This window comes from Simochromis diagramma, unplaced genomic scaffold (genome assembly GCF_900408965.1).
Source record: "Simochromis diagramma unplaced genomic scaffold, fSimDia1.1 OVJJ01000596.1, whole genome shotgun sequence".
NCBI classification, from domain to species: Eukaryota; Metazoa; Chordata; class Actinopteri; order Cichliformes; family Cichlidae; genus Simochromis; species Simochromis diagramma.
In genome coordinates, this window is record NW_024387245.1 from 7217807 (window position 1) to 7229966 (window position 12160).

Here is a 12160-nt window from a genome sequence, read left to right on the forward strand (position 1 = left end):
ATCCAACTGCTTGCTGAAGAGCCGTGGATAAGAGTCTTAGTGGATTAAAAAACCCCGCCTTACTAGGCACTGGGTGGATCATGGCCAGTGTGCAATAGAGACAAAACGGAGATGGAAGCGTGAGATGTTCCAGCAAAATGAAGTAATAGGGATCTATAGTGGCCTCTGGCAGCTCTCTGCCCTAACTGGCACTCGGTGTGAGAACATTAGGAGGGGAAGGTTTGGAGTGTGTCGAAGGCTAAGAGAGGAAATATTTGTTGTAAGGAAGGAAGTGAAAGAGAAGCTGATACAACTATACTGGACACACGGCTACATTTATACCGTACACGTGTCTTTTAATCCAATCAGTCATGTTTTCATCAAAAGGTTTATTTACTTATTTATTTTTTTTAGAAACACTTAACAATGGCTGGAGACAAAGAAAAACAAAAAGAATAAAAGGATTTTTTTAAATAGAAATCTTGTGTTTTTCACCATTTAGAAGTCAGCTGGGTTTTTTCCCTAATCCTAATGAATACTTCTTTTGGTGGTCAAGTGGGAAACAGCTGATTTGAGATTAAAAATTATTAATTTATCTTGGTCACAGCACTTTGTAGCACTCCTTTTTGTGCTTTTAAATGGAAAATGAAGCCAGAATTGTATTGTAGTGTGATACCTGAGGGTACACTGAGCTTTGCAGGGTGACAGGATGCTCTGTATTCCATGTGTGTTTCCCTTAATCTTGGCCTTCCACACCAGATATTGATCAGTGGAACAAAGTGATCGAGCAGCTGGGCACGCCCTCGCCAGAATTCATGAAGAAACTTCAACCCACAGTGAGGAACTATGTCGAGAACCGGCCAAAGTACGCAGGCCTCACCTTCCCCAAACTCTTCCCCGACTGCCTTTTCCCTGCTGACTCTGAGCACAACAAACTCAAAGGTGAGAACCTGTAATTATACACAGGGAACCTGTGAACTTAGGCTATTGCACTTTAGCCATTTCATTAGCTTCCAGTATGAGTCTTTGAAGGTCTTTTATTGAACCTTTGCACAAATATGATGTCTGTCGATTAAACAGAGAGTCTTCTTTAGGACATCATAGCACTTATCACTCTGACAGGCAGTCATTCTGTTTTATAGATCAGGCATGTATTTTTAATTTGTGTAATATACTAGGATATTAATAATTAGAGCTATTTGTATGTATTTTGCTTTATTTTGTATCTTTGTAGTATATTGTCTTATTTAATATAGCTGTTTTGGAGCAACTGCGACTATATAATTTTCTCAGGGATTAATAAAGTATTTCTGAATCTAAATCTGACATTACAGGTGACTTTGCTTCTGACTTTCCATTTAGTTCATTAGGTTTATATCTTTGTTTATAACTTCCACAATTTATGACATTTAAATGTTATTTGCATGTTAACTCTGTAAATATGCTATTCTTATTCTCAGCATCTTAGCTGCTCTGTGAGTACATATCACCTAGCAGCTAAGATGGCTATACATTTTGTTCATTTCATGTATGCTGTAGTATGTCAAAAACTAAGTATAGCCTGCTTCTATAGAATATGAGAGGGTAAGTAGTAGCCAGGTGCTGCAAATTAAATGTACTTGATTAATTTGTCATCAGCAAGTGTGAGAACCCCTATAGAAACCGAAGATTTTAACAGTTTGTTGATCTTGCTGGGACTGGGCATCTCAGCAAATTAACCCCAATGTTAAACAGTGACCATGAACTGTGTACCAAAGTATTTTAGAATCACATGCAAGGCCATCTGTCTGACAGCTAAAGCTTTGGGTGATGCAACAGACAACAATCCCAAGCACAGCAGCAAATCTACACTCTATGCCCAAAAAGTCTCAAATTCAATTCAATTAAGTTATTGCTGCTAAAGGTGGATGCACAAGCTACTGAATCGTCAGGTGTATTTAGTTTTTTAACAGGACTGTACTTTTACATTTTATCTTTGGTCATCCTCCGAGCATCAGTAAACTGCAGTATGTTAATCCTGTACCGTGTGAGCCGATTTCAATCGACTTCTTATGCAGAGTGTTAACTGAGATGTTGTTTCTTCTGTCTCAGCTGAGAATTGAAGGCATCAAAAACATTTCCAGTGAGCTATAAAAAAAATATGCTTTTAAAAAAACATTTTGCTCTCCCGCTCCCACATCAAAGCTCTCGAATGTTGAAATTCTAATGAATCGCTTTTGTATTCAAGCTGCTCCCCGCTGGAGTGACACTGTTAAAGGAATACACCGAAAGAGACAGACAGAGTGAGAGGGTGTGAGACCAAGATGAAGTGTTTTGTGTGTTTTGTTTTGTGACAGGTAGGAAGTGAGCCAGACATGAGAGAAACATCCTTTGGGTTTTATTTATTTTAAACCTTAGGGGGAAGACAAGTCACAGTACTGTAGGACAGAGGGAATGAAAGAGAGGTAGGTAAGGAATAAGGAAAGGTGAAAGGAGAGAGATAGAGGAGCTATTTTTTCACGTTTATCATCTTTTTGATGCTGTGGTGATGCTCAAAGGGTACGCCCAGCTCATCTGTCTGTACTTGCTTCAGCTTCTTCGTTCCTCTGCTCCTGGAGATTTATTTATAGTGAAGGTCAAGTGTGTAGGAGAGGAAGTGTCGTGTGGTTTTAGGGTTTCAATTTCAGATCAGTTCAAAATGGCCAGAGGGTAGAGAGTCTGTGTACTGGTAATGCTTATTGAAATTTTTGCTGATAGATGTCCAATTTACTGCAAACTGCAAACGAACAAGTTGACTGGCAACATCTGCAACAAACAGGCCTAATGCTTCATTAAAAAATACATATGGGACAAACTGAGGAGATATCTGGATGGTTGATTATTAAAGAATTATCTAGCAATAATTCAGATTTCAACTAGTCTGTAGATTAAATACTTAAAACCCAATAAGCCCTATGCACATTCAGAGTGAATTACAATAATCAAGATACAAGAAAAACTATAGCGTGCAATAAAAGTTTGAGATTATTGGCAGACTGTATAGCAGATGGTTTGATACTGCTGTTTTAGAGGACTAGTTTGACATATGTCCTCCTTAGAGAAGCTGTCAGGGCCAAACATGAGAACCTCAGTTTTGTCACTATTGAGCTGGAGGAAATTTGGTTAAGGAAAACAAAAGAAATAAACTGGAAAATCAACAAAAATAAGAAATAAACAGACCTTTCTATTCTCAGGTTGTGAGATTACTGTACTCATCCTCCAGGGGTCACCATTAATGCATCTTTGACTATTAAAGACTATTATTATTATTAGTAGTAGTAGTATCAATATTATTATTATTATTATTGTTATTACAATGCTAATTCATTGAATCTTGGATCTTTATTTAATTTTTTGACCATTGATTACCTCTAATAACCACACTGCATGCTTGTATATATTTTAGATGTTACACATATCACAAGCTCCTGTTAGTTATTCTCTTTAATCCCTGACATTTCCCGGTCTCTCTCTCTCCTCCCTCTTCCATTACCTGTGCTGTTTGACATGTAATATTTTCTTGTTTCATCAAAACATCTAAATATCGGGGTTTTTTTTCTTTTTAAATATTTTTTTTCAAACTACAGCAAGCCAGGCTAGAGACTTGCTGTCTAAGATGCTGATTATCGACCCTGCTAAGCGGATGTCAGTGGATGAGGCCTTACAGCACCCCTACATCAACGTGTGGTATGATCCGGCTGAGGTGGAGGCGGTGAGTAGGACTTCAGCAGAGCTGCGTATCGATTACCATCCCAAGCTAAATCCTCCTCACCCGCCCCTCCCATGTTTTAATTTGTACGCACTGATAGTGATTTATAGCATGACTAAACTGCATTGTTTTAACCGCTTGCTATTTTGACAACTTTTGTTCACATCTAATTTGCATTTTTTTTTCCCCCTCACTTATATTTTTAGTCTTTAGTGCAGAACCAAACGTTTTTGTAGATTTCTGTAAAATAACCCAAAGTCTTTGCTGGTAAATTTTCATGCTACACTGAAAGATTTATATAGTGGGTTGTTGGGTCCTGTAACATGAGAGGGGTGGTGTTGCTGGTTGATTTGGTGAAATCTGGCGTCTTCATCAGCGCCTCATTAGTATGAGGTGACAGTGAGATTGGGTAAAAAGCCATCTGCAACCCGAAAATTTTTTACAGCAGTACAAGTAATATGAGAGCATGACCAGCTGATGAATGTCAGTGCTGCTGTTCTACTACGTGAAATATCCTGTTGCCTAACACACTCACTGTATAGTAGTTTTTCCTCCTTTATAGAAGATTTCATGACTATGGCCTTGTCTTGTCATCTGGTGTCTGATGGTTTTTAAAGATGACTTTGTTGCTTCTGTTGATGTATAACATGGCTGTGAATGGCATTTCAACACGTTTTCTGCTGTTTTCCCCCCCTTCTCTAATGTCACCTCATCCTGATGAAGGCCAGAGATAACATCCAAATATCCATGGTAAATAACAAACTCCCTACATCAAAGAATGCACTGCAATTGGACTTCTTCGACTAAAGAGTGTAAATGAAAGAAGATTTTTTGGACACATGTGGTTCAGTGCTTCTGCCATATTTGAAGATATTTAAAATCAAGAGAAAAGAGACTGTGTAATGCAAAGAGAGGAGCAGAAAATGCCAATCAAATGAAACATCCAGAATATCTGGATATTGCAGTAATCACAGACTGTATATAAAAGATGGAAGTAACTTCTGGGTCTGAGAAGTGAAGCCAGTGCAGAAATGACCCTACTGTTCTCTTGATCTATGATGTATATGTTTATTTAAAATAGATAATGCATATAAATTACCACATTAAATTCATCATGTTAATATGCCAGATTTAGCCACATGGGCTAATTTTTATGTGTAGCTCGTGCCAGGTTGAATGAATCAACAAAACAATGATTGTGAGCATAATTAAACAGACACAAAAACATGTAAAATAAAACACATACCAATATAATATATAATATAAAACTAATATTATTCTTAACTAAAAGTAGCACAGTGCTATTCAGTAAATACTGTACTGACTTTATGGTAACTGTCAGGAGTTTAAAGTCTTTTTAGTACATCAACATGTTATTTTTGTAAATGATGGTTGAAATTAAAGTAAAATAGATGATAAAGTGAGTGCTTTATTGTGCAATAACCTAGTGACTAACTCGTTGGTACTATAAGTGTACACAGTGTCCTGGTTTATTAGTCATTTTCACTCCATGCTTCAGCAGACTTCAAAACAGATATCCACCAACTAATGGGTCACATCAGGGTGGTTATGTCCATCTTTTGTATACAGACCGTGTGCTGTTTTCAGTGGAGCTCAAAGTAACTGTCACATATAAGCAGTCATTGTCAAACTGCACATGCTTCACTCTGCACATAGACCAAAACTCGTATGTCACAGGAAACAGGAAATCTATTCATTTAAAAAAAATCGTAATAGAATACAAGGTTTTAATATTTACTGTAAGAATTTGTTTTGAAGAGAGCTCCTTAGCTACTTCCACAGCTCCACAGCGTTAACATCTACAAACAGTTGGTTTGTCCTGCTGTGGCCGCTCAGTGCTGACCCATAACAGTCCCCTCAGGGTTACACCAGAGAGGTTCCTTGGTGGTCGTGTCACCCACACTGACAAAGATGGGCAGGATTACGATGTCGGAGTCTGGGGAATGAGTGAATGAGTAGTTAGATGGGCTGACTCGATGCCAGTCAGCGTATTCTTGACCTAGTAGACGAGATGACAAGTCCCGTGAGGGAGGGTGTGGGGGGAGAGCACTGCTGCCAGATGTTTTCTTATCTCACTATCCTGTCAGGTATTTAGTCCTGATTATAAAGAATGACCTATTTTGAGACATTTTTTGTTTATAAATGGCAGACAATGAACTTATAATGCATTTTATGGACGTAATACACTACTGCTTAATTTTTATTTAAATTTAATTCATAATCAACATGTGCCGAACTTTTAGACCTGGCATGCTGTTTGTTTTTTTCCTTCCATTTGCACATTTGAAAGATGCATATTTATAACGTGATCTTGTAAGATCTTGAGCTGCTTTCTGTAGGTATTGCACTTGGGAGTAATGCTAGGCCGTTAGCTGAAATGTTACTAAACTGGAATTGTGTTCTCTCTCTCTCTCTCTCTCCTCTTTAGCCTCCACCTCAGATCTACGACAAGCAGCTGGATGAAAGAGAACACTCCATTGATGAATGGAAAGGTGAGTGCTGCTAAAAATAAAAACTCAACAAAGCACACATATGGTAGAACGATAAAAAGCTGTATATTATATGTGCAGTAATGCACTCGATTGATGTAATTTTTTAGTGTTACCATGCATTCGAATGATCTTGTTTTTTAGTAGTTAATGGTAATATGAACATTGTCTGCATAGATGGGTGCAGATTGCACATATTTTTGTCACTTAGTGTGTTCTACTACCTTTTTTCGCACCCCTTGCAGAACTTATCTACAAAGAGGTGATGAACTTTGAGGAGAGAACGAAGAATGGCGTTGTGAAGGGACAACCTTCACCTTCAGGTACTCTCAGTGCATAAGCCTAACCGCTCTGTAAGTGAATTTAATATAACCTTACTGGAGTTATCCCTTGTAATTAGAAAAACCCATTGTGCTGTTGACCACATGTCTCTGTCCCTTACATCTCAAGTTAAATGTTGTTCAGTTCAGTGATGTCACTTTGTGCCTGATGATTTGTAAAGATTGCTATTCTGTGATTGCTAAAATTGCTTCCTAGTACAGGTTAATTCAAATGCCTTTATGATTGTATGTTTATATGTATTACATTGCTGTGTCTTAAGCTTTGGGTTTTGAGGGGTCTGTCTCAGGAAATGTCAGTCTTAGACTTGGCTATAAATGCCCTCAGAGGACAAAAACTGCTATTCTTATGATGTGCCACAGGATGGCAGTATAGAGTTACTTTGAGCATACTAACCAGCCCAGTCAGCATTTGCCGAGATCCATCTGAAAAAAAAAAAAAAAAAAAAGCTGCACTGCTTGTTTGAAACCACAACCACACTGCATGAAAACAGTAAGAAGACTGAAAACACAAGGAGAAGAAATTAAACAGAAACAGATCAGAGAACACCTTTCTGGGTGTCCTCTTTCAGTTTATTGTACAAAAGCGAGTGGGATTTTCCCTCTTAGAAAACTTATAAATCATCTCTCACTATAAGCCGGGCAACAAATATCCTTAGTGCCAAATATAGTTAAATAACATGGTGCTCGTTTTTGCTCTGTCTCTCTCGGCCCGTCTCTAGAAAATTCACGAGCTTCATCTTTCTTCTTCTTTCTATCTACTTGCAATTAAGCAGATGGGCCGCTGTATAGCATCTGACGCAGTGCAGGAGCTGCAGACGACAGTGTCTCATTGCAGCATGAGGAGAAGACCTGCAATCACACACAGTCAGACCCACTTTGTGTGTTTAGATTATGATATTTTTAATGATGTTAACAGAAGATTTTTCAGCCCAGTGCTGCAGTATTTATTTGCACGACACCATGCATTATCTCATTATCTCCAAGAATATGAAGAAATGAGCAACAGTTTAGTGAGTGTGGAAGATATGTGTGTGGGCGTGACGCTGTGATGTGATTCAGACTTTTTTAGGAGTCATAATCACATATTACTGCTTTTGCCACAGTTTCTGTAAAGGTTAATAATATGAGGTAATGACTTAAACTCCCATCTTATATATCGCCGTGTAACTAGTGTGGATTATTGCACGGTACAGTACTTTACAGTACAGTACAGTACTCCTCTCACACATGAAGCTTTAACTGTCACTTCTGATTAGTTACCCTATAAAACCGATGCGCGCTATTAATCTTGCTTTATTTAAACAGTTACTCCCAACAGGAAACAGACAAAAACAGCAGACTCACAGCGTGCAAGTCCTCTGCACAAATTACTGCATTTGGTCTGTTTCCTGCATCTGCTTTAAAGTCTTTTTTTAAAGGCTGACAAAGCAGGAACCAACTTCACAGAGGTATAAATTGGTCACTGCGTGCTAATAGACAGAGCATGTACTCACACACACACAGTTCCAATTAGGCTTCTGAGGATGTTGGAAACAATGTAATTTTTTTTATGCATAATATCATTATGTATATTATTTATTAGATCATTAATGTTCAAAAGCAGCAGATTGCTTTTGGGGAAGTACCCCAAGTTCCCGAATATGCATACCTCTGACTTTAAAACAAGGTGATTATAAGATTATTAATATTAGATTATTAGTCTACCCTGTAACCAGCTATATAAAACAAGGACCTGGCCACCATCTCTTCACCCACCAGGTTTTGGACCATGGGTCTTGAAGTTTCAGCATTACTGTGTCCAGATGAATACTCTAGTTATGGATGGATACCCCACCTCATACCCCTAGAATCTATCCATAGAGGGAAAAATCTATTTTGTAATGGGCTGTAAATATGCTTTATAACATTGGGCATCTATGGGGACTAACTCACTTTGGGAGCCAGGTTAAAGGAATTGGCACTTTTGTGTTGGCTTTATTTTCAGCTCCAGAGGTTGCCATTTGTTACACACACAGACACACAGACGTGTATGAAGACATAAATCATTTTAAGGTATATAATTAAAAGGAAATCATTAAATAGCAGCTTGTTGGCATATAAATGACAACAACAAGCCACGCTTATGAACTGCTGAAACACTGAAAGCCTTTAATGATATTTCCTGTGGACCCTCCCGGACCCAAAGCTTAATTATCTTTGTCTCATTACAGATGCACTGTGATTGTGGTGCCCCACAGATGTTGTAAATGTTGTTGACATCTCTATCTCATGGAACAGCTAATCATGAATCAGCATTTATCTCACTCTAACCTGTGTGTGCACTTGTATATCTCCTGCGACTGTTTCTCTGCTCGCGTCTTGGCCAGGACTCTTTTACGTTGTAACCCCCCGCTGCTGTTGATTCCCTTAGCACAGGTGCAGCCGTGAACAGCAGCGAGAGCCTCCCTCCCTCCTCCTCAATCAACGACATCTCCTCCATGTCCACCGACCAGACCCTGGCCTCAGACACTGACAGCAGCCTGGAGACCTCTGCAGGACCCTTGGGGTGTTGCAGGTGACTAGCCGCCTGCCTGCGCAACCCCATGTTCTTCCGAAGGTGAAGAACCCAACAAAAACGACCGCCGGAAAATACGAAGGCAAAAGAAAAAGACAAAATAAAAAAAAAGAGTAAAGATCAAAATTAATATATTAAGAACAAAAATATGAGATATAGGAATCTGAATTTATGAAATCTAAAGCCTGTGCATTGTCACTGAAAAACAGCAGCGGTATTCAAGTAAATGAGCTCAGATATATGTTAATGATCCTCTAGTTGCTTTGCTTATATTACCCCTCATATTCTTGTATATGGCATCAGATCAAAATGACCAAGCGCTTAGACTTGCATCTCCTGTAAAGTGCATATTGGCTGGCAGCTGGTCTCCCAATTCCTTACAGACAAAAAAAAAAGCAACCAAAAGAAAAGCATTTATGCTCCGATCATTGTGGCAAGGTGGGCTGCCATTTTTGCTCATCACTACTGCTAAATGGGGACTTTCCTCTCTTTCCTCCCCCAGCCCCTCTCCCCTATTCAGCTCTTATTTAATTACACTGCTGTATTTTAACATTGTGTGAGACACCGCCACCTGACCCCCCCCCCCCAAAAAAAAGGCTTCCTGTTGTGTTTTCATGTGGTAACTCTGCAGGGACACGTTCCTGCTGTTACCAGGAGTGACCCCCCCCCCCCACCCCACCGTGGTAATTTGTAAATATTGTAATTCTGTACAGCTGAAGGGCACACAGAGTGGGACTGACGGCCAGTAAACTGGGATTTTTTTTCCTTCTATTTTTCCGACTAGCACACCTTGCCACATCACCGCTTTCCACCTCAGTTGCCCCTGCCTATTGCTGTAGTCCTGCATGATTAGATTTAAACAATGCTAATCTCACTGTATGCTAACGAGTCTATATAGAGACTTTTGTTTATATACAATGTAAACTAACTGGGCACAGTAGGACGTGTGAGTGTGTGTGTGTTGGTGGACCACAGGCAAGCCAATAAGACACTGATAAAAGTGGGGGCTGTTTAGGACGTAAAGGGCCAGTACACACAGAAATAAGTTATTCTGATTGTGCTCAGACTTCACGAGACAGCCTTCAAGAAGTCTAATTTGTGTGTAATGTCCCTTTTTATTTCCCCTGGCAGTGTATGATCGGTCCTTTAACCACAGCCCTGCATGTCATTGTTTATCATTAACCCCTCACAGGCACAGGAGTTGGATCGGTTTCACTGTGGAATAACCACAAAGAACCTTTTCCCCTTTTTGTTTGACTCTTTAAAACATAGCAGAAGTGATACAGTGCTGAGTTTTTAAGACAGGTGATGAGTGTTAACCTTGTAGCTATGGCTCGTCTTCTCATCTGCTTTATATCACCGCACACCACACAAAAATGTCGCGACACGAGAAAGCACCCATTAAACGATTTCATAGGCGAAAGATTCTTTAATTTATTGATTTATATATTTTTGATAGATGGAATCTGAACATGGCAAGTGCCTTTTGGAATGAAGCATTGCAGGTGCAGAAATGATATATTTTTGTTTCCCTCTGTTTTTTCTGGTTCTGCCTTAAAACTGTCTGAGCCCCAAAGCTTAACTGTTTTCCTCGGTGTTTCCATTAAAAAAAAACATCCCACAAATTTTTCTTTTTACATTTTAATTTGACCTCTTTGTTTTGTTTATTTTTAATTTCTCCTACAAATTAGCTATATCTTCTCTAGCTGGGGTGCAACGCTCAAATATTCACATGCAAAATGCATTTGCACTTTGCAGCTGCACTGCTCTAATCTCAAGTCACATCTCACATTTATCTGTGCAAACTCAGTGTTCTTAAATGAAACAAGAATATAAAACAGTTTTTGGCAGACTGAAATAAACTGAGCTCCACTATGGCAGAGTTTATTTCACCCACTGTGAACCTGCACTGGCAAGTTAGGGTAATTTGGCATTGTAAGACCTTGGAGCTGGATTTATATGGACAAAACATACATAATTCCCTACTTTAGGCATATTTTGTTTCAAAAGGTGTTTTGCGATGATCTGGTAAATGACAGCAATTAGGTCAGATGAAGAACACGAATGCTCACACTGACTTATGGGAGCCTCCGCATGTATGAAATAGATTCAGTCGCTGCCATGACTTTAAGGAGATGTGGAGACATCGTTGCCACATATTTATTTCAGTGACAGTACAAGTCTGTAACCTTCAGTTCAGCTGCTGCTGCACAATGACTCTTTTTTTGGAGTTGTTTTGTGTACAATCGCTCACAGTCCTCCACGTTATGGAGATAACTTCAAAAAGCTACTTTGTTAACACTCTTACTCCCTGTGGCTTGTGTATAGTGAACCACACACAGACTAACAGACTAACCTTCGCAGAGCTCAGAGGGTAACTGAGGTTGGCGTCTCCAGAATAAGCTATGGCTAGCTTGGCTTTTTGTTCAGGGTCTGGCCAGGGCAATCTTTTAAAACAGGGTGCAACTTTGATGAAATCTTTTGTGTTTAAAAAAAATGTTTTGATGAATTTCTCACAAAAGGGGCGCAGAGTCGACCTCTACACCACAAACACACAAAGTACTGTTGCAGTTTTTTCTACAGGGCATTTTTAACCATCCGAACACACTCTTCTTTCTGTATCTTTATACGTTCTGGTCACGGAGAACAAACACTAACATTGCTAATGTGTTTTTTTCCCCAGTTTTTCTGAATGTGAACTGTTTGATCTTTTTATAAGACATCCCTCCAGACAATTCTGTTGTGATAAAAGGAGCTTTAGTTCGGGTAAATAAAGAAGGAGATTGAGCTGGATTGTCAGCAGTGAATGTAAAAATGAACGGTTTAACAATCACGCACATCATTGATGCTCTGCTCATCAGTGTGTGTGTGTGTGAGAAAGAGAGAGATTAAATCAACCAGCATTCAACACAAGCTGCGAGTCTGAGTTGAAAGGTGTGATGTGACGTCTGGAGAAATGATTTTGCAACACGTCTTCATTTTTTTTTAGAATTTTAATACGAGATCATGACTTTTGTGCAATTATTTTGAAGAATGTCAATGGCGAGTA

The 12160-nt window shown here is 39.1% G+C and overlaps 1 protein-coding gene across 9 annotated transcripts in view; it reads left to right on the plus strand.

The window, feature by feature from the left end:
- mapk10 (mitogen-activated protein kinase 10) overlaps positions 1-11562 on the plus strand; it is a 37142-nt gene extending 25580 nt beyond the window's left edge. For 4 of the 9 annotated variants that reach the window (XM_040053430.1, XM_040053429.1, XM_040053434.1 and 1 more), the window contains exons 9-14: positions 739-921; positions 3585-3709; positions 4430-4456; positions 6156-6219; positions 6462-6539; positions 8973-11562. In XM_040053430.1, the coding sequence (XP_039909364.1) occupies positions 739-921; positions 3585-3709; positions 4430-4456; positions 6156-6219; positions 6462-6539; positions 8973-9115 (620 nt within the window). In that variant the 3' untranslated portion in view covers positions 9116-11562. Of the gene's footprint in view, positions 1-738; positions 922-3584; positions 3710-4429; positions 4457-6155; positions 6220-6461; positions 6570-8967 lie in introns of all 9 variants that reach the window. The other 5 variants (XM_040053432.1, XM_040053431.1, XM_040053435.1 and 2 more) reach the window with 4 other exon arrangements.
- Positions 11563-12160: the final 598 nt, after the last annotated feature.